Below are 22,070 nucleotides of genomic sequence, written 5' to 3' on the forward strand. Positions count from 1 at the left end.
ACACTCACACTTCTCTTCTAGCCTGAGGTTGAACAGGTGGGGTTTTTATACCACAGGATTGTCTTCTGCTGTTGTTAGAGGGGGACAGTTGTGTGGGTAAAGCACCAATATAGGACTTAGGATTCTTGGTCCAGTTCTTCTTCTTGTCACAGGATCCATGTGTGGCCTTTGGCAAACCACTTGAAGCCAAGCTTCTCAAAGATATTTTGGCACCTAATTCCCACAGACTGCAGCTGACTTGCAGTCAGTGCGAGATGGGTGCCTAAACCCTTTGAGGGTTGGGCCTGTTGTATTAATTGGACCTATAAGTTTATCCTCATTGTGAGCTGAACTGTAAGAAGTGAGTGACATGTGCATGGATGTCTCAATAGCCTAGCACAACAAATGTTGATACAAGCATTACAAAAGTGAGGCAGACTGAATAAAGTACAGGCAAAGAGCCCTATTGATATAACTCAAGCACTGCGTTAAGGATGTGATATGCAGACAAAAGGAGTGGAGGACCAGAAAGCAATGAACCAAAACTGGGGTGTGAGAAGTTAAGAATAACTGGTGGGCAAAACAATGAAGGGCTGGGCTTTCCCACATTTTACTCCTTTGGGGGATCCTCAAAGAAAGGGACTGTATGAGAACAACTGGCTACTGGAGTGAGCTTCACCGCAGTCTCCTTAGACTCTAGGCCTTCATTGTCTTGATCATGAGAGATGTCATGACTGAACCAGTCCAGACCATCACTAGCTCCATCAGCTCTGGTGAATCCCAAACACCACCTCAGATGTGAGATTTTCTCTCTTCCACCCTCTCCTCAAAATGTGTCCTTCTCCCTGCTTATCTTAACTTGTCTCTTCCATATCTCTGTCATTTTTTTTCTGTTTATTAAACACTGATTTAGTTGTCCAAGACTGCATATATTGCAATACTGCTAAAAGCCTGTGACCTGCAAGGCTATGTCTGTACTGCAGCCTTCTTGCGGAAAAGCATATGCAAATGAAAATCATATAAAAAAATGAGGAAGAATGGCTCTCGTGTAAGAGGTGGTTTTTGCGCAAAAAGGAGCCATCTACACTGCTTGTTTTTGCGCAAAGGCCTCTGGCGCAAAAACAGCTGTTCATTACTTATGCAAATAAAGCATGGCTATATTCCATACCACGCTACATTTGCGTTTGCTTTTCTGCAAGAAGGCTACAATATAGATGTAGCCCAAGAAATAGCTAAAAGCAATGCCCTAAATATAGACTCATAGAAACACAGAATACTAGAACTAGAAGGGATCTTGAGAGGTCATCAAGTGCAGTCCCCTGCCCTCACGGCAGGACCAAGTACCATCTAGATCATTCCTGATAGATGTCTATCCAACCTGCTCTTAAATATCTCCAGTGGTGGAGATGCCACAACCTTCCTAGGCAATTTATTCCAGTGTTTAACTCATAACACTTCTGTGACCGTGTCCGGGTCCGGGGCCCCAGCCCCGTCCCCTTGGGGTGATCCCTCTTCTGGCCCAACTGGGTCCCACCCCCACCTCCAGGTGCAACTCATGTATGGTGCACGACGCTAGACGCGTTCTAAGCTCAGGCAGAAGCGCCCGATGCTCTCTGGGTTGGATAGGGAGAGGGGGGCCCGGGCCTGCCCTCACTCACAGGCCCCAGCCCAGGGCTCTAAGGACTTGGATCCTCCGCGATCTGGCCCGGCTGACGGGGCGCCTAGCTGAAATGCGGCAGCCCACCAACCACTCCTGGTTGTGCCCTGGGCTGCTTCCTCTCCCCCTTTCACTCCTTCTATACTGCTGAACAGGGCAGGGACCACAGGGGCCCTCATCTCCCCTCTTACCCACCCGACCTGGGGTCTTGAGGCTCACCTCCCTGGAGAAACTAAATGAATTCTTTGCTTCAGTCTTCACAGCTGAGGATTTTAGGGAGATTCCCAAACCTGACCCGTCCTTTGTAGGAGAACTTGTCACAGATTGAAGTGTCATTAGAGGAGGTTTTGGAATTAATTGATAAACTTAACAGTAAGAAGTCACCGGGACCAGATGGCATTCACTCAAGAGTTCTGAAAGAAATTGCGGATCTATTAACTATGGTTTGTAACCTATCCTTTAAATAAGCTTCTGTACCCAATGACTGGAAGATAGCTAATGTAATGCCAATATTTAAAAAGGGCTCTAGAGGCGATCCTGGAAATTACAGACTGGTAAGTCTAACATCAGTACTGGGCGAATTAGTTGAAACAATAGTAAAGAATAAAATTGTCAGACACATAGAAGAACATAATTTGTTGGGCAAAAGTCAACATGGCTTCTGTAAAGGGAAATCGTGTCTTGCTAATCTACTAGAGTTCTATGAGGGGATACATAAACATGTGGACAAGGGGGATCCAGTAGATATAATATAGTTAGATTTCTAGAAAGCCTTTGACAAGGTCCCTCACTAAAGGCTCTCATCATGGGATGATAGGGAAAGTCCTTTAATACATTAGTAACTCGTTAAAAAAACAGGAAACAAAGGGTAGGAATAAATGGTTAGTTTTCAGAATGGAGAGAGGTAACTATTGGTGTCCCTCAAGGGTCTATACTAGGACCAATCCTATTTAACCTATTTAAAAATGATCTGGAGAAAGGGGTAAACAGTGAGTTGGCAAAATTTGCAGACGATACTAAACTGTTCAAGATAGTTAAGACCAAAGCAGACTGGGAAGAACGTCAAAAATAACTCACCAAACTAAGTGATTGGGCAACAAAATGGCAAATGAAATGTAATGTTGATAAATGCAAAGTATTGTGCATTGGAAAAAATAATCCCAACTATACATACAATATGATGGGGACTAATTTAGCTGTAACTGCTCAAGAGAAAGATCTTGGAATCATTGTGGATAGCTCTTTGAAAATATTCAGTGTGCAGCAGTGGTCAAAAAGGCATACAGAATGTTAGGAATCATTAAAAAAGGGATAGAGAATAAGACAGAAAACATCTTATTGCCTCTATATAAACCATGGTATACCCACATCTTGAATACTGTGTAAAGATGTAGTTGCCTAATCTCAAAAAAGATATATTGGCATTGGAAAATGTTCAGAAAAGAGTAACAAAAATGAGTAGGGGTTTTGGAACGGGTACCATATGAAGAGAGATTAAAAAGTCTGGGACTTTTCAGCTTAGAAAAGAGAAGATGAAGGGGGGTATGATAGAAATCTATAAAATCATGACGGGTGTGGAAAAAGTGGATAAGGAGGTTATTTACTTGTTCCTATAACCTAAGAACTAGGGGTCACCAAATTAAATTAATAGATAGCAGGTTTAAAACAAACACAGGAAGTTTTTCTTCACACAGTTGGCCTATGGAACTCCTTGCCAGAGGAGGTTGTGAAGACCAGGACTTTAACAGGGTTCAAGATAGAACTAGATAAATTCATGGAGGTTAGGTCCATGAATGGCTATTACCCAAGTATGGGTAGGAATCAAGGCCGGCTCTAGGCACCAGCAAAACAAGCGGGTGCTTGGGGCAGCACATTACCAGGGGCAGCATTCCGGCCTGAGGAGGAGCAGGAGGTGAGCACCGTGGAGGCCACCCCGAGCTGGGAGCCCCATGGGTGCTGGTGCTAGAGCAGAGTTCAGGGGCTCGGTGGGTGCTGGGGCTCCGCTGTGCTGGGGTCCCATCCCCTGAGTGGGGAGCCCCATGGAGGCTGCCCCGAGCTGGGAGCCCTGCACCCAGCTGCTCGGAGCCTGCGCCTGTCCTGGGGGAGGGGAGGGCAGGGCAGGGTGCTGGGAGGGCGGGGCACCTGGCCCCAGCACAGGGAGGTTGCAGCTGGTGATGCTGAGCTTGGTAGGGCAGGCCATGTCCATGGTGGTTGCTCCTGGCAGCCAACTCACTAGTCTGGAGTGGAGTTCAAGGGCTTGGCGGGCACTGGGGCTCAGCCACGACGGGGCCCCATCTCCTGAGTGGGGAGTCCTATGGAGGCTGCCCTGAGCTAGGAGCCCTGAGCCTTGCTGCTCGGAGCCTGCACCTGGCCCCAGGGCACTGGGAGCTCTGCATGGGCAGCCCCGTGGTGCTGCCCTTTCTGTGGTGCTTCCTGGAGGGCGCATGGGATGGCCACAGCTGGAAAGACTGAGCCCGGCGGCCTCTTCTTTGCCTTCGTGAGTGCGGCCCCACCTCTCATGCACCCTCCCCACAACTCCCCCTCCCTCAGCCCCCCACTGCCTGTGTTCTCTCCCTCGCAACTCCCCTGCCTGTGAAACCCCCTTGTCCAGCTGTCCCCCCACCCCCCACCTGTGTGCCTCTGCCCACTGTCCCGCGCCCCCCCCGCTACCTCTCCACTCTCTTCCCCTTCCTGGCTCGGCTTCTGCCCAGCAGCTCCACCTCCTGGCCCACTACAACCCTGCTGGGACCCCGTCTCCTCTTCTCTCCTCCCCCCGTCTCTCTAAACAATCGCCCGTCCCCTACACTCTGGGCCCTGAACCCTCTCCACCCCCCCATACACATCTGCCCAGGAACCCAGCCCCCTTGTGCTGTGTCCTGACAACCTCAACCCTGCCTGGGACCCAGGTGATTCTCCCTCTCCCTTTGTCTGAGAAAGGGGAACTCTGGTGTTCCCAGTGCCTGTGTCCCCAAGTCCCTTCCTGTCTGGGGCAGGAGAGCTTTATTAAAATTGGAATTGTGATACCATTTAAATAGACTTTGTTTTAAATAATTTACCTTTAAAATTAAATTAAAAATTGCTATGGCCTAAATTTATCATAACCTATTTAAATAATGTATTAATTAAATTTAAAAATTAAATAGAACATGTCTCCTGTCAACTTTTAAAGAAATTCTACCAGTTCACTAGTGTAAGTACCCAGAACCAGTGTTTACATCAGCAGTAGCTTCTTCTGCAGGTGAAGAGAGAATGTTTTTATCACTTTGGTTTATTAAGCTAGTTCAATTCAATGATTAGTTCATGCACCATTGCAAAACTGAGAGTTGATGAATCAGAAAAACTTGTTTTCCTCTTCTCTCAGTAAAAAAATGCTTATGAGAACGTTCTAAGATCTTGAAGAACATGATGACTAGATTCGATCTGTTAAATTCACCATGGATATTTCCTTTGTTTACTAATTAATTTTAGATGCAAAATGTGTTTGGATACTTTTTTGTTATGTGTCCTTCACATTTAAAGTAGTTTTATTTCATACAAAAACTAAATGGTGGTTTTGTTTATTTTAAATAGAATTTCCATTCAGATAGAAGTAGTTGCAAATCATATGTTTTTAAAAAGTAGCCACCACTTAGCAATTAATAAATGGGGTAAAACCTGTCTCTTAAGTGTTCCAATTACACACCATGTAAAAATTAAGAATCCGAATACATGTAAGTTACACAATTATTTGGGCATTTATTTAGTTGGTAGCTGTACTGAGTGTATTCTCCTAGTTAGTAAGTAGAAGCACCAAATTTGGTATAAAGGTTATATTTAGATGTAAATCAATATGTTTTAAAGGTTGCTAATCAATAAGACTCAACCATCCTTTAGGAAAATATTTTAAAAGTATAATTTAAATGATTAATTGCTCATTTAAACCTAGATTTTCTGCTTGCCGGTTTAAATCATGATTAAAATTAGAGATTTAAATCAAAGCTATTTAAATCAATCCACTCTGCTTCAGAGGCTGTTTGGTCCATCCCTGAAGGAGAAAGCACAGGGCTGCGCTCATGGAATAGGTCCTAAGCTAGTGGGGTTTTGTTGTCTGGTGCCTGTCTGGTTTTTGACAATTGAGCTGGGAAGTCGAAACAAAAGTTCTCTTAATCCCTTTGAACTGTCTCATTGTATAGTGAGGCTGATTCTTGTGCATGGACACCAAGAATCGGACAGCTTATGTGTTGGGGTTGGAGTCTGAGTGACTATAAGGCTTCTAATAATAAAATCCCTTTGCAGAGTGAGGAGTGGGACCAGGACTCCAGCACTAGGTGATGTGAATAGCTGCATGCTTTAGAAGTCTTTAACTAGCTTGCTGTGGATGAACCTGCCCTTCCATTGTCCTCATGTGGGGAGTGTCTGGCGCTCTCCTAGGAGATGAAAATGCCTACCCCCCAGGAAGCCACACAAGCTGCATTTGCACGCACAGCCCCAGCAAGCCGTGGAAGCTGCATTTGCGCATGGACTCTCCCCAGACAAAAAAAAAAAAAAAAAAGTGGGGGGAGCGGCCAAAAATTTTTTTGCTTGGGATGGCAAAAAACCTAGAGCTGGCCCTGGTAGGAAGGGTGTCCCTAGCCTCTGTCAGAGGCTGGAAATGGGTGATGGGAGAGCGATTACTTGATGATTCCCTGTTCTGTTCACTCACTCTGGGGCATGTGGCATTGGCCACCAATAGAAGATAGTATACTAGGCTAGATAGATCTTTGGTCTGGCCCAGGATGGCTGTTCTTATGTTCACCTTATAGTAGCCCCATCAAGGCTGTATTTCCCTAGTTCATCGACAAGAAGGCCATTGAGACCATATCAAGTGCTTTTCTAAAGTCTAGGTATACCACATCTACCTCTTCTCCCTTATCCACAAGACTTGCTATCAAAGAAAGCTATCAGTTTGGTTTGACAGGAATGTATGTTTAAATGAAAGCCGTATTTCATACTCCCCATTTCAAATGCTTTATCTGTTTTCCCTTCTTTTCTGTATCTTTAAAAAAAGATTAATGATGTTCACCATGGTGATGAACAGGCTGATGTCTCTGGATGCCAAACATTGTTTAAAACTGTTTAATGCTAGACAGTCCTTGGATTGTGATAACAGTGCTGATTCCTTGGGCCAGTTTGTTCCATCTAATTCTGTATAACAGCATCCTTTGGCTGCATCTACACTCCACCCTTAGCTCAAAATAAGCTACACAAACTGCATAGCTTATTTTGAGTTAATTTTGAAATAGCTTATTTGGCAATTTTGCGCTGTCTATACAGCACCAAATTTTGAAATAAACCACTATTCTGAAATGTCCCTTAATCCTTGTGGAACAAGGTTTACAGGGACATTGGAATAGCGAGCCAGTTATATTTGAAAATAACGGGCTTGTTTCAAAGACACGGAATAGCTATTTTGGGATACCAGAGGGTATGTCTACACTACCCTCCTATTTCGAAATAGGAGGGTAATGTAGGCATACCACAATTGCAAATGAAGCCCGGGATTTGAATTTCCCGGGCTTCATTTGCATAAGCGGGGCGCCGCCATTTTTAAATCCCCGCTGGTTCGAACCCCGTGCCGCGCGGCTACACGCAGCACGAACTAGGTAGTTCGAACTAGGCTTCCTAGTTCGAACTACCGTTACTCCTTGTGGAATGCTCCACAGGGTGTTCCGCAGGGTGGTCCGCCTCGCTGACCCGGATGCCATCATCCAGGGGTTCGGTGCCTTCGGCTTCCCCAACTGCGGTGGGGCCATCGACGGGACGCACATTCCCATCTGTGCCCCGGAACACCAGGCCTCCCAGTACATCAACCACAAGGGGTATTTCTCCGTGCTCCTGCAGGCCGCGTGTGACCACCGGGGCCAGTTCACGGACATTAATGTGGGCTGGTCCGGCAAGGCACATGACGCACGGGTGTACTGGAACTTCTCTGTGTGCCAGAGGCTGCAGGCCGGGACCTTCTTCCCCAACCGCCACATCAGTGTCAGGGACTTGGACATGCCCATGTGCCTGGTGGGGGATGCAGCCTACCCCCTACAGCCCTGGCTCATGAAGCCATACACGGGGCACCTCAACCCCTCCTGCCAGGCCTTCAATGCCAGGCTCACTAGGGCCTGCATCATGGTGGAGGGGGCCTTTGGACGATTGAAAGCACGATTTAGGTGCCTCCTCACCCGCCTCGACCTCGCCAAGCACAATATCCCTCCCGTGGTGGCAGCATGTTGTGTGCTGCACAATTTGTGCGAGAGAAAGGGGGAGGCTCTCCTGCCAGCCTGGATGGCTGAGGCTGAGCGCATGGCTGGCCACTACGCTCAGCCCTGCACCGCCGCCATCCGGGAAACCCAGCGGGGGGCCGTCCTGATCCGGGAAGCCCTTTGGGAGAGCTTTCAGGTGGAGGAGGAGGACTGAACTCTCCCTGCATACCCACTGGGGCCTTCTTCCACCCTCCCCATCTTGCCCTCCTTAACCCCCCTTCCTAATGTCAAATAAAGACACCTGTTTTAACCACAAAAATCTCTTTTTATTTTATATAACTGGGGTGGCGGGAGGGAGGAGTGAGGGTGGGAGAGGGGAGGGGAAACCTGGGAGGAGGGGAGTAGAAGAGGAGGAAGGAAAGGGAAAGCTCAGGCTTGGGGGTCCTGCTGGCTATCCCGTCTCGCAGCACTACGGGTGCTGGGGCGTCGGGGGGGAGTGGGTGTGGAGGGTGGGGCAGGAGGGACGGGGGTTTCGGAGGAAGCGGGAGGGGGAGCAGGGGTGGGAGGAGGAGCGAGAGCAGGGACGGCCGCAGGGGCTGGAGCAGGAGGAGGCAGGAACCTGTCGACCAAGGTCTGCAGGTGGCCTCTGAGGGCACGGCCCTGCTCCTCCAGCACCTCCACACTCCGCTGCCGCAGCCGCAGGTCCTCCTGGACCCAGTGGTCCTGGGTGCGGAGCTGGTGCTCCAGGAACTGCAGGTGCTGCCACTGGTACTCCTCCTCATTCCTGGCATGCCTGCTGGCCCGGGTACAGGTGGCTGTTGCAGGCAGGGTGGTGCGCCCTGCAGTCCCAGGTGCTGCGACTGTGGTGAAACAAGAGCAGCGGTCAATTCTCCCTGGGGACAAGGTGGGTGAAACCCAGCCCCCCTCTGCAAGACCAGGGCCCCTGCATGAAACCCAGCTGCTGCTCCATGGTGGGCAAGGCCCAGGTGCACGGTCCCTGGGCTCCCCCTCCCACCACACCCCCCGTACACATAAGGGGAGCATGATGGTACTCACATGTGGAGCCCTCCCGGCCTCGGACGACACAGGTGTTGTGCTCTGTGGGGTGCCTTGGTGGTCCTGGGTCCTGGGCAGGCTCCCTGCAGGTTCCTGGCTCTTGGCGTCCTCCTCCTCCTTGTCCGGGACGGGTCCCTCTGCCCCGGGGTCGATCACCACCCGGGGGGCATGGATGGCATGATCCCCCAGGATGCGGTCCAGGGCCTCAAAGTGGGGGCAGGCCTCCGGGTTGGCCCCTGGCTGGCATGCCCTGGAGTAGGACTGCCACAAGTCCTTTATTTTACAGTGGACCTGCTCCCGGGTCCGCATGTGGCCTCTGGCGGCCAGGCTGTCAGCCATGTGGCTGTAGACGGCCACGTTTCTGTGGCTAGTGCAGAGATCATGGACATTGGAGGCCTCCCCACAAACCTCAATGAGGTCCACGATCTCCGCACTAGACCAGGCGGGCGCCCGCCTCTTGCGGCCTCAGGCAGGCTCCTGGGAGCCACCAGCCTGGTCCTGGGAAGAGGCAGAGGGCTGGGTGGCAGCGGGTGGCTGGCTCATGGTGTGCCAGGTGCAGGGTCTGCTGGCTGGGTGCTGGCAGACTTGCAACTGGCACAAACACTGTAGTCAGACCGTGACCCTTTAAGGGCTCTGGGGACAGGAGGGGGGGCAGAAGAGTTTCCCTGGTGGTGCCCAGAGTGGCCACCAGGGCAAGCTGGGAAGGGCTAGCCTCCCACTAGTTCGAATTAAGTGGCTACACAGTCCTTAATTCTAACTATTTAATTTGAACTAGGTGTTAGTCCTCGTAGAATGAGGTTTACCTAGTTCAAATTAAGCGCTCCGCTAGTTCGAATTAAGTTCGAACTAGCGGTTTGTATGTGTAGCGCCTATCCAAGTTAATTCGAACTAACGGTTGTTAGTTCGAATTAACTTTGTAGTGTAGATATACCCCTACAATGCAGTCTGTGAGGTAGAGAGCATAACACTAATAAACAAGTGCTAGTAAAAGAATTCATGCATTGGTGGTGGCTGCCAGAGTACTCAGAGACAGCCTGCCAGAGTACTCAGAGAGAGGCTGCTTCTGGGCTTCGTAGTTGGTTTCAATTTCTTGGTTTCACTTTTAAAATTGCTTGAACAAGTCAGAGCAGTTGTAGAAAAACAGAACTACCAGTGGTTGTATTCTGGATATTTGAAAGATATTAAAGGCAATTGAAGCTAGTGAAAAAAGTGCTTGGAAGTGACCACCTATAAAGAAAGGGACTGAACAAAGGAAAAGTTACAGAAAGCAGAGCAGAGCAAAGAAGATTCATCACCACACTATGACCATTTTTCTCCTCTTTGATTTTGGAACTGTGTTGGAGCCTACAGGGTAAATCACAGGGATGTAGAAATAACGATAATGCATTAGGTAAAGAAATGCCCAGGAGGACAGATTTGCCATGACATGATGGAGACTTCATAGAATGCTCTGCAGCAGCCACTGAGAAACCAGGACGAAAAAGGAAACAAAGTTATAAGTTACATAACCGAGAAGCTGGGGAAAAACAAACAAGGAAGGTGAACACAAATTCATCCCCAGATTATTTTAACTGCTTCATAGTCTTTGATCTCATGCCACATGCCAGATCCACAAAAGGTAAGGCTACAACATATTAGCAGAGCCAAGCGCTTATAGCTAAAACACGAACATTATGGCCTTGTCCTTGATCCCTCAAACCATTTAAATGTATGAATTTAAGAACTTTGGTAGCCCTGTTGCCCTTTGTGTGGCTGCTTAAATGCCTCAAGTCACACATGTGCTTAAATGTGCTGCTGGATTAGGGCATAAGACCCAGCTATTACAAGCATGCAGACAGTGTTGTGTTTTTAATGTTTATTTCCTTTCTTATGGAAACTATTTTACCGTAAGCAGAAAAATGATGAAATAAACTCACAGTGATTCTGCTAACCAATAATTGTGTGTCAAGGGATATTGAGAGGGGGAGTCCTGGCTGTTTTGATGGGAATGTATCTTATAAAGTTATTGACATAGAGGCCAGCTGTCATTGGAAAGGGCAGATATGAAAAGCACAAGTGACAGATAGTTGGAAAAGCTGCTTGGAGCTCAAATGTAAACTGCTGTTAGTACCTGAATGCGCTGAGAGAGCCAGATATTTTGATGTATCCAGCATGGCTATGTCTTTTTGAATGGAAATGCAATTAAATGGTTATTAAAATTGATCTGTTGCAATAGGAGGCGTCAGCTCTGTCATTACTGCTGAGGAAACACTGGGCATTTGCAGTTGGCACACCTTCAGATTGATTCTCATATAACTTGGGGGTGGAAGTAGAGTTAAACATTCTTACATCTGATTCTCATTGGTTGCCTCAATGTCAGTGTTGTTTATTCTCTTATGCTGTGCAGGCCTGCTCTGAGATCGCTAGTGTGAATCTGAGCAAGTGCCAAGATGGCTCCAGAAAGGAAAACAGATCAACTGGTTTTCTTCGTGAATGGCAGAAAGGTAAGGGAGAGTCTAACTTTTCGTTCTCTTTGCTCTTGGATCCTGGCTGTGTTAATCAGTCCTTCTATCGTAGCCTTTTCCACTGAAGTTTTCTAAGAGAGAAGCAGCAGTACCAATATCATTTAAAGTTGGGTATATAAGCTCTATGGATGGAAATTCTGTGCTTGTGTAGCAGTTGGAGTAAACTACTGACCACCTGACCAAGGAGGTAATTGGGATTATGAAATGCTCAGGAGGATTAGAGAGGCTACATAAATTCCCCTGCATACAAAATTATGTTTACAATTGCTCCTATCATCAAAAAAGAAATTTTTGAGACATTGTGGCTAGTTCTCTGAAAACATCCTCTCAGTGGAGAGGTTGAGGTTTAGGGGTTTTGTCTGTAAATAGGTGACAGGAGAGGGATCACGCGAGGGCATGAGAAGCAGTAATCAAACAAGCAAACACCGTTAGGAGAGAGGGTTAGATAATAAGAGACACAAGATCATAATGCCACTATACAAATCCATGGTATGTGGCCACATCTTGAAAACTGCATACAGTTCTGGTTGACCCATCTCATTAGAGACATATAGGATTGGAAGAGATATAGAGAAGGGAAACAAAAATGATTAGGTGTATGAAGCAGCTTCCGTATGGGTACAGGTTAGGAATACTGGGATTGGCCATCTAACCCCCTTTAATAATCTCTTCTTGAGAGGTCTATCAAATCATAATGGTGTTGGGAGAGTGCATAGGGAAGTGTTATTTACCCCTTTACATGATGCAAGAACTTCAGGTCATCTCATAAAATTAATTTGCAGCAGTTTTAAGACAAACATAAAGACGTACTTCTTTATCCTGCGTTCCTTCAAGCTGAGGATTTTATAAGGGAATGTGAAAGTCGAAAGTATAACTGTGTTAAAAAGACATCGCTGCACTTTGAATGCATTTCTTAGAAAGTTACTTTATCATAAAAGTAAAATTGTGCACTACTTATATGTAATTATTTGAGAAACCATTTCAACAGACAAAGCAGACCTGAAAAATGCTGCTGGGGGGAAGCTTTCTAACTTTCTATCAGAGGCAGCAGTGTAGGTGAGGACAGGGGAGGCTGCAGTGAAGTAGCTTCTATCTGTGGCAGCTCAGGCCCGCTGTGAACAGAGGCAGGTTTGTGGTAGCAGCCCTTGTCCATGGGGGGTCTGAGCTCCCACGAACGGAGGTTGCTGCCATGGACAAGCCTCTGTCCGTGGGGAGCTTGGACACCCATGGACAGGGGCTGCTGCCACCCTGAGTTGCTGCTTCTGTATATAGGCAGCAGTGTGGGGTGCATAGGCAACTGGTCTGCGTGGGGAGCTGGTTGTTAAACTGACTCCCCTGATGGACCGGCTCCCACCTGCCATTCTGCGCTGCTGCCTCTGTTACAGAAGCAGCAGCGTACGGTGGCAGGGGGCTGCCTGGAAGTGGAGCCAGGAGTGCACTGGCTGCTGGCCCTGCCCCCGGGGGCTATTGAATAGTTATGTAACCACTCAGATTTCATGTGGTTACACGGCTATTCAATTACACGCTATCTAGCATCTCTACCCCGGAATTGCAGTCTCTGTCCTTCAAGGCTTTGGAACAAGTCAGGTCCACCACTCTCCTGAACTCTCAATAGAACTTACTTATGTCTATGTTCAGTGTGGGGCAAACCCTTCCCCCTCTTTATGGCCATTGATCCTGAGTGTTACTGAGCCCCCTTATTCCCATTAGGCCTGACATGCCTATTGCTTGCCCAGCTTTCCATTTAGGTATTGCCAGTTACTCCAGTGGAGTTCATGCTGTTTTATAACAAGAGGAGGAAGAGGTAAATTTGGTCTGTTAACTTGAAAAGGAGGTGCAGTGAGGAGCCAATTCCATTCCAAGGCCTCAGCTTGAAAATGTTTTAAGTTATGTGGACTTACACACATTCTTAAATGCTTTGTTGAATAGCTGTGGGCTTAGCAGATGTCTAAAGCTTTGCTGAATCCGGGCCTAAACCCATATTTTCAGCCATGTACAACTTCCCAAGTCATGGTCATTTGGTGATGACTCTTCATTGTTGATCCACAGTTGGATTCTTCTAGGAAAGCCACAAAAAAACCTATTTGGCCATTCTGAGTTTATCGAAGCATTAAAAAAGTGTCTAGAATAACTCAAAAAGAACTTGGTTTGAAAGGATCAGGCCAAGACATGTGCATAGACCACAGAAAGGGATGTGGATTTTGCTTAGTTTAACAGGAACGTGATTTGGAAATAGTAATTCTCGAAATGATCTGAAATAGGGAACTGGTTCTTGTTACTAAAACAAGCACACACCGAGCTACCATTTATGCAGGTGGAATGCAGGCCCCGATGGCTGGAGGCAAGAATGGCTGCCACGGCGGGGGATGCATTGCAACCAGGAATACTGCCCCAAGGCTGGGAGAAGGGATGTTGTGCCTCTATTCACCAGAGCAGTTGTCACACAGGGTATGTCTACACTAGCTCGTTAGTTCGAGCTAGGTAGGCAAATGAGGGCAACCGGGGTTGCAAATGAAGCCCGGGATTTAAATATCCCAGGCTTCATTTGCATCTTCCTGGGCGCCACCATTTTTAAATCCCCCTTAGTCCGAACTCCGTGCCCACGGCTACACGCGGCAAGGAGTAGGTAATGCGAATTAGGATCTCTAATTCGAACTACTTGTACACCTCGTTCCACTGGTACCCCAAGCAGTCCTCTGCCTGTGGCTCACAGTGGGTGGAATGTTGCTCCAGCCTTGTGGGGGCCAGGAGCAGAAGCTGTCCTCCCTGCGCTTGGGGCTGCTGGCTTCTGCTGCTCGCCCCCTCTCCTCCACGTGCAGGAGGGGGCTGGCAGCGGTAGCCCCATGCATGGGGGAGGGAGAAGCTGGAGCAGAAGCCACCTCCCTATGCTTGGAGCTGCTGGCTCCTGCTTCTCCCTCCACCTCCACGTGGGATCCCTTGTAATCAATTAAGTGGTTAAGCCTGAGATTAAACAGGATTTTACAGCCATAATGAGTATGTTACAATATGACATCTGTGCATTTTATTGGTTAAATTTGGCCCCAGAATAATCTGAAAGGCTCAGCAGTGTGTAAGTGAAAATCTGACTTCATGAGTCTGTTTCTCTTCTTTCCCAAATCACATGCACAAAACAGGTTTATGTGCACCTCCCTACTGGTGCTATTAAAATGTTTGGCTACTTTCAAGGACAAAGTTGCAGTATTACAGAGATACATATCGTAACCCCGAGGCTTAACATACTTTCAACTGAATGCTGAAGTTATCACTGGGATGCCAGTTACTTCAAAAGGTGATATTTGTAAAGATTTGAATACTGGCGAGTGCCAGTGTCCACTTGTCAGGAAAACTGTCTCTGTTTTATGGCCGCAATATAGGACTTATATGTGTAAAAGCTGCCCAGCTACATTTTGCAGGAGTACTTTGATCAGTCAGTTATAAAAATGTGGGTCTTGGGGGCGGGGGGAACTGAAAGTACAGAGGGTGGTAAACTATCTTATCTTGAAGGTGTGGGGGAAATTATACATGTGTCCTTTCCTTCAATTAATCTCTCTTGGTTATGAAAGTCTATCATAAACCAGTTGTCATGACTGCACTTAGGACTTCTACATTATTAGAGTAAAAAACACATTATCACATCCCTATTATGCAATTTTATTGGAAATGTGCCTTGATACTGGTGGAGCAAAACAAGCCCTGCAGGTCAGAAGAAAAAAACAAGTAAAGAAAAATTTCTGATCAAGGGGTTAGAAATTTCAAGGTTCAACAGTAAACAACATTGCTAACAATCAAGAGCTCACTGACATAGTGCAGATTAAGATTCCTCCACACCAAAATCTCTCATTTCCAAGTTCAAGCTGTTTATTAATGTAACAACTATCAGTATAACATTTAAAAAAGCCATCTAAATGTCATGTCAAGTCACAATCAGTACTGAACCTTAGGTTGTATCCTTAGATCCTACCATGGTTAAACAGCTTGTTACCTTAATAAATGATATCCAAAAGCCCCTGCTTCTATTCCCAGTTGTGCACTGTACAGCACAGCTGACTCTTGCCTCCCCCCTGCCACGCTGGCGATTCCCCCCCAATTTCTCTCACAGCCTCCTCTCCCCACAGACCAAAGAGAGCCAAACCCTCCCCTGCGTTCCTGGCAGGAGAGTGTTTGCTGTTGGGAGCTGGACAGTCTCTTTGCTCAGTGGGGCTGTAGCTATGTGAGCACTCCATGCTGAGCAATTTCCAAACTTCCTGGGCATTGAAAGAGGAGGGGTGCATGCCCATGTAGCTGCATGCAGGGCCATAGAGTCCAAAACAGTGAGCAGAGTGGTCACAGTGAGCATTGTGGGATATCTCCAGGAGCTTAGTTAAGGCAGTGTGAGGATCACAGTGTTGACAGTGATACAAAGTTACTCTAACTGTGTTGGGAGAAGCTCTGTGCCTCTTGCGGAGATGGCTTTATTTTGTCAGCATAGCAGGAGGTTTAAATCAGTGTGTACACTTCCACTGTTCTGTTGACAAAGCCATGAGTTGTAGACAAGGCCATTGTCTGCTGCTAACTCTGGGTATGTCTACACAGCAAAGTTATTTCAAAATAACAGCCGTTATTTCGAAATAACGTTACCAGCGTCTACACAGCCAAACCGCTATTTCGAAATTAAATCAAAATAGCAGAGGGCTTATTTCAAAATTGGTAAACCTCATTCCATGAGGAATAGCGGCAATTTCGAAATTGCTATTTTGAAATAAGCGCTGTGTAGACACTTATTTCGAAATACGGGGCCTCCAGCCCTTCCCAGGGTGCCACTCTGGGCACAACCAAGAAAACTTCACCCCCTCGCCCGAGCCTTTAAAGGGATAGACTCTGACCACAGTGCCTGTGCCAGCTCCAAGCCTGCCAGCCCAGAGCCAGCAGTCACTGCACCTGACCCAGTGGCTCCAGCATGAGCCAGGCAGCCAGTATCAGCCAGCCCTCCACCGCTCCCCAGGACCAGTCTGCCAGCTCCCAGGAGCCTGCCAGGGGCCAGAAAAGGCGGGCGCCTGCCTGGTTCAGTGTGGAGATCAGGGACCTAATTCAGGTTTGGGGGATGCCTCCAACGTCCATGATCTCCGCACTAAACAGAGGAATGCAACCATCTATAGGCAGATGGCTGCCAGCCTGGCCAGCAAAGGCCACATGTTAACCCAGGAGCGGGTTCGCATGAAAATAAAGGAGCTGTGCCAGGCATATGCCAGGGGCAAGGGGGAAGCTCCCAACCAGAGGCAGACCCAGACCCCTGCTACTATTTTGATGCTATGGACCACATCCTGGGGGGCAGGATGGTCCGTGCCCCCTTAGATGGTCATCGACCCTGGGACAGAGCTTGCTACCTCCTGCTGCTCCAGCCCCTGCTGCCTCCCCAGCTACCGCTTCTCCTCCCACTCCTTCTCCCCCTCCTGCTCCTTCCTCCTCACCTTCCCTACACCCCCAGCAATGCTGAGGCCCCTGCACCCATGGTGCTGGGAGACAGTTGGGCCGGCGAGAACCCCAACCCTGAGCCCCGAGCTTCTCCTCCCCTTTCCTACCCTTGCCTCCCCCTGCCAGCTCCCTCCTCCCAGGTTTCCCCCTCCACTCTCCCACCCTCCCTCCTCTCTCACCTTCTTTCCCTAGTCTCACCTCAGTTTCATTCCCCCCCGTCCCACCCCAGTTTTGTTCAATAAAGAGGCCTTGTTGTAATGAACACGTGTCTTTTATTGTACAGCAGGAAGGAGGGCTAGGGAGGGGTAAGTGGAAGGACGTGAGGGAGGAATGAGACACAAGCCCCCAGTGGGGCACACCAGGGAGGCTGTTACTGCCTGCAGAATGTGCTGCCAGACTTGCAGCAACATGTGCAGGAGAAGCACCAGAGTGCCCAGGGGCGGCTCTGGCTCCATGCTGCAGAGTGCTGTGGTGTCCTGAGTGAGGGCAACCAGAGGACACAGAGAAAAAAATGCTTTGTTGTCCCTCAGGGAGGTAGGCAAGCAAACAGGGAAACCTTAGAACTGGCTGTCCGGGGAGGGGAGAGGTCCCTTTAAGCACAGGTCTCAGATACCTTGTGTGGCTGCTGCTTGAGGCTAACCTGACCTGATGCCCTGCCAGAACCAGTTCTGGCCGGCCTTAAATGCAATTCAGTGTCCTATCAGTGTGGACGCACTATTTTGAAATAGCAAAACACTATTTTGAAATGCATTTTGGGTCTAGACGCATTATTTCAAAATAAGTTATTTCGAAATAACCATTTTGAAATAAGATACTTTGAAATAACGCTGTAGTGTAGACATACCCTCTGTTACTGGCACATTTTACTTCAGTGTTTCTTAAACTATGTTCCGCGGAACACTGGTGTTCCATGAACAACTCACAGGTGTGCTGCGACCTCTTCTTTGTTTTTGTTACTTCTTTGTTTTTGTCTTTTTGTGTGTGACAACAATTTTTTTTGAAGAACATTTCCATAGGTGTGTTGTGTGAAAAAATTATTATTGTTTGGTGTTCCATGGTTTCAAAAAGTTTAAGAAACACTGTTTTACTTTCTAACTTTTTTGTGCAGTAGAAGCAGATCTTAAAAGTAGCAGGCAGTGGGAGAAGGGGCAAAGTGTAATATTGATTTGTACAGAGTTGATAGAGTTGTACAAGGACTGAAGTTCATCTTCAAAGTCTTTATATCTGGCTTATTAAATAAGCAAATCTTGGTTATATGTTTTACCATCGTTTTCTCTTCTTTCAGGTGGTGGAAGAAAATGTGGACCCAGAAACAACTTTATTGACCTACTTGCGGAGGAAATGTATCCAATGTCAGGAAAGCTTGTATAAGGTTTTCAATAGTTATGACATTCCACCGTTGTTTACTGTTGCTATCCATCTATCAAACTCTAACCAGGCAGTGTGTTGGGGAAAGAGAGGGGAGCAGGAGAAGAACAGTATGCGGGTTGCTCTTATTTGGACTGTGAGTTCATCAGCTCATCTAAGTTAAGCAGCATCAAATCTAGATAGTTCTTGGAAGGGGGCCTCTGATAATTGCTAATGATTCAGGATACGACATGGAGGCAGATTCGTACAAAAGAAGAAGCCTACAAAATTGAGTGAATGGTTCGTTTCTGGTCACATGTAAACTGTGCAGCAATTTCCTCACTTTTACAAATTAAGGCTTTTTCCATTTCTATTTTAGTACATCAAAGCTATTTGTGCAAAGAGATTCCTCCCTTGGACTCAGTGTCTCTATATAAAGCTGTGCTTTGAGTGTATTTCCATGACTAATCTGTGTTCTGCTGTAGCCGATGCATGGTTGTACAAAGACGATCAGTTTCACGTTAATTCCAAAGGGAACTTCCAATACATTAGTATAAAAGGGCCCAAGCCTGCTCCCATTCAAGTCCATTTGCCACAGACTTCGGAAGTGGAGGGACAAGCCTAAACTGATTATCTCAGCGTAGCCATATATTTACTCTAACCAAACCTGGCTTCTCTGTGAGAATCAGTTCAGTTTCTCTCTGCAGGGCTTGGTCCCATTTGCAAGAAACAGTGATAAATAATAATATAGGATGTTGGCCTAGCACCTCTCCTCCTAGCAATATCCGAAAGTTTGTCTTTTAGCAGGCATCTGGTAAATGGAGATGATTTGAGGATGATGTGAAAAGCCCTAATATGGGCATTTTCCTGGCTAAAAATGATGGGATTTGCTGCTGCGAATTCTCTCTGCAAAAAACGCCATTTGAGGTCAGTAAGGCTATTGCTATTATGCTTCTGTATTTTCCTTAACCCTTGTTCTCTTAGTGGGGCTCCATGGAACCAAGCTAGGTTGTGGAGAAGGTGGATGTGGTGCTTGTACTGTTATGATATCCAAGTATGACAACTTCCAGAAGAAAATTGTGTATCCTTTGCAAACTGAACAAGGAAACTGAGGTGGAAGTGAAAATAGCAATCAATCCAGGTTGTTGCCTTTGGGATGTATCATTTTTTTAATTAAAGAAATGTTGTTATATAATGTTCTGTGTCTGCTGAAGACTCAATCCCCATTTAAGGAGTAAATTCAGCAGATACTAGAAGTTATTTCCTCCAATGGTATTGTAATTGCTTATGGAGATTTTACATCTTGCCTTGGAGCATGTGCATGTGACAGACTAGATGATAGCAGTCTCCTGTTGCAATGAAGCCCAGCTTTTAGCCTGGCAAAAATAAAATAACAATTGCCCTGCTATTACATTTCTGGAATCATCTGGCTTCTGTGTGTCTGTCAATATCATCACTGTATCTGTAAAATAATGTAATCTGCAAAACAGTTCTTTCTGCTTGGCACATGGCTACGTTGTTCTCAGTTCTTGACTGTTTTTGGAGCTAAAAAATGAAAACACACAAGAAGTCGTCAAATACTGATTATTCTGTTCGTGGGGAATGTCAAAACCTTCAAATAGTGAAAATGCCATAAGTATTGAACAATAGATTGCTGATCATCTCTAGTGAGGAAATCACTTTTTGGTCATTCTCAGAGGGTAACACAGGCTACATCTAAACTACAAGCCTCTTTTGAAAGAGGCTTTTTTGAAAGAATCTTTCTAAAAAGCCTTTTTCAAAAGAGAGTGTCTAGACTACAAGCAGATTTTACAAAAAAGCGAGCCGCTTTTTCGAAAGAGAGTCTAGACACTGTCTTTCGAAAAAGCAGAGTTTGCATTCAATAGCACCTTTTTTCAAAAGAGTACTTTAGAAAAAAGGCATTATTCCTCATAAAATGAGGTTTATCGCGATCGAAAAAACTGCCGTGTTCTTTCGATTTACTTTCGAAAGAACACATCTGCAGTCTAGACGCAGGTGAAATTTTTTCGAAAAAAGGCTACTTTTTTGAGAAAACCCTGTAGTCTAGACACACCCCAAGAGAAGGAAATGTATGTGTCTCGGTAATAAATTCCTTGAATCATTCTGTCCCCTAGCAGCCGGAATATTTATTTTTAGGGCTATCCCAGCTGTAGCGATTATGAAAACTAATTATGAGGAAAGTTCTGGATACTTTGTCCTACGGATGTCAGCTTGTAGTCGACTATATGATTAACCATTAAGCCTAGGCTTATCGGTTAATCTTGTTGACTACATGCACTCCTCCCCCTTGCTGCCTCTATATCAGATGCAGCAAGAGCGGGAGGGGAGCAAGAGCCGGTGTCTGTGAGGAACTGGCTTTTAGCAGGCTCCCCATGAGCACCGGATCTGCCTGTCCCCTAACTCCCACAGCAGAGGGTGAGGGGGCAGGCAGGAGCTGATACGTGCAGGGACCCAGCATTCAAGTAGGCTCCTTGTGGTGTGCTGACTCCGTGAAACTGCCTGCCCCACTTGCTGCCTCCTACAGAGGCAGCAAGGGCGGGTAGGCAGGAGCTGGTGCTGGGGGAAGCTGTCTTAAAAGCTGGTCCCCCCAGTATCAGCTCCGCAGTGCCACTTGTCTCCCTTGCTTGCTTCTTCCCCTCCCCCCCCACCGGCATCCCACGGAACAGCCTCTGCCTATGGCAAGCCTGGGCCCACTGTGGACAGAGGCTGTCACCATGGCAGTGCAGTGAGCAGCAAAAAGTGCACTAAGAAAGTTCCACCTGGCCCTGCCCATCCAGGGAAGAAGGCCTAGTTATACCCCTGGGAGTTTCAGGCTTCACAAGGGCTCTGCTTTGTCTATTCTGTCACAGGCAGAATTGCCCATTTATCGTACCCAGATTGGCTGGAATTGCAGGATCAGCGGCTGCAAAGCGGGTGGCGAGCATGGCTGGCAAATGATTTTACAAATGGAGCGACCTTAACTTACGGTCCCAGCCACTACTCTGTCAATGCTTGTCTCTTCCCAATCTGCGCACTGCACCATGTAGCAGTCACTACTGTTGAAGGCATAGGAAGCTCAAAGACGAGGTTGCATCCGGTCCAGGTGAGCTGTCTCTGCTATTAAATCTTAGGATTTAAGCTGTGGCAGGCCTCTTTTGTAGCCTCACCCTCTTAGCCCAGGGATCTAACACTTGTGGAGCTACTGCTTTCTGCTGACTCCTTGTGGGCACATGTGGCTTGTTAGCTCGACCCTGGCTGTAAGGGATATTGGGATAATACTATTTCCTTGCTTCACAGGGGCATTGCTGAGGATTAATTCCATAGCATTTCCAAAGGGCTCTGGAAATTGTGAGAGAAATGCGAAGTGTTACTATTACACATTGCAGATACTACAGTGCAGTGTTTGGAGGTGTTAGTTGTTTCATCATTGGCAGAGATGGAAATTCAGTCTGCACATCCATAGCACTTTGTGTAGCTTCTTTCCATGATGATCCACAACAAAGAGAGACCACTTGGACCTAGAGTGACACGGGTGGGTGGGTCCAACTGGATAGACGTTGTGTCCTCCTTTCCCTACTGCCTCCCCACCTCCCAGGCTCCACACACATAAGCTTTGAGAGAAAAGAGTTTGAAATCCAAAGGCACATCTGAGTCTGATCCATAGCTCCTATCATTATGATGGAGCAAATGAAAACTCAAATACACCTGAGACTCAAATACCCCTGGGGTGAAATCCTGGCCTCAAAGAATTCTATGGCAAAACCCTCATCAATTTCCATAGGTCAGATCCCAATTTTGCAGTATGAATTCATTTTGTGAGTCTGCTTGAAACCCATCTGTATGGACTAACTCCTTGGGAAGGGC

At 47.0% G+C, this 22,070-nt stretch overlaps 1 protein-coding gene across 4 annotated transcripts in view; it reads left to right on the forward strand.

The window, feature by feature from the left end:
- Positions 1-22,070, forward strand: part of XDH (xanthine dehydrogenase) — a 93,986-nt gene that overhangs the window by 8,946 nt on the left and 62,970 nt on the right. For 3 of the 4 annotated variants that reach the window (XM_075925324.1, XM_075925326.1, XM_075925325.1), the window contains 4 exons: positions 11,291-11,387; positions 18,145-18,202; positions 19,191-19,287; positions 21,201-21,309. In XM_075925324.1, the coding sequence (XP_075781439.1) occupies positions 11,334-11,387; positions 18,145-18,202; positions 19,191-19,287; positions 21,201-21,309 (318 nt within the window). In that variant the 5' untranslated portion in view covers positions 11,291-11,333. Of the gene's footprint in view, positions 1-8,430; positions 10,523-11,290; positions 11,388-18,144; positions 18,203-19,190; positions 19,288-21,200; positions 21,310-22,070 lie in introns of those variants that run through there. The other variant, XM_075925327.1, reaches the window with a different exon arrangement.

Source organism: Pelodiscus sinensis, chromosome 3, assembly GCF_049634645.1.
Source record: "Pelodiscus sinensis isolate JC-2024 chromosome 3, ASM4963464v1, whole genome shotgun sequence".
NCBI lineage: Eukaryota > Metazoa > Chordata > Testudines > Trionychidae > Pelodiscus > Pelodiscus sinensis.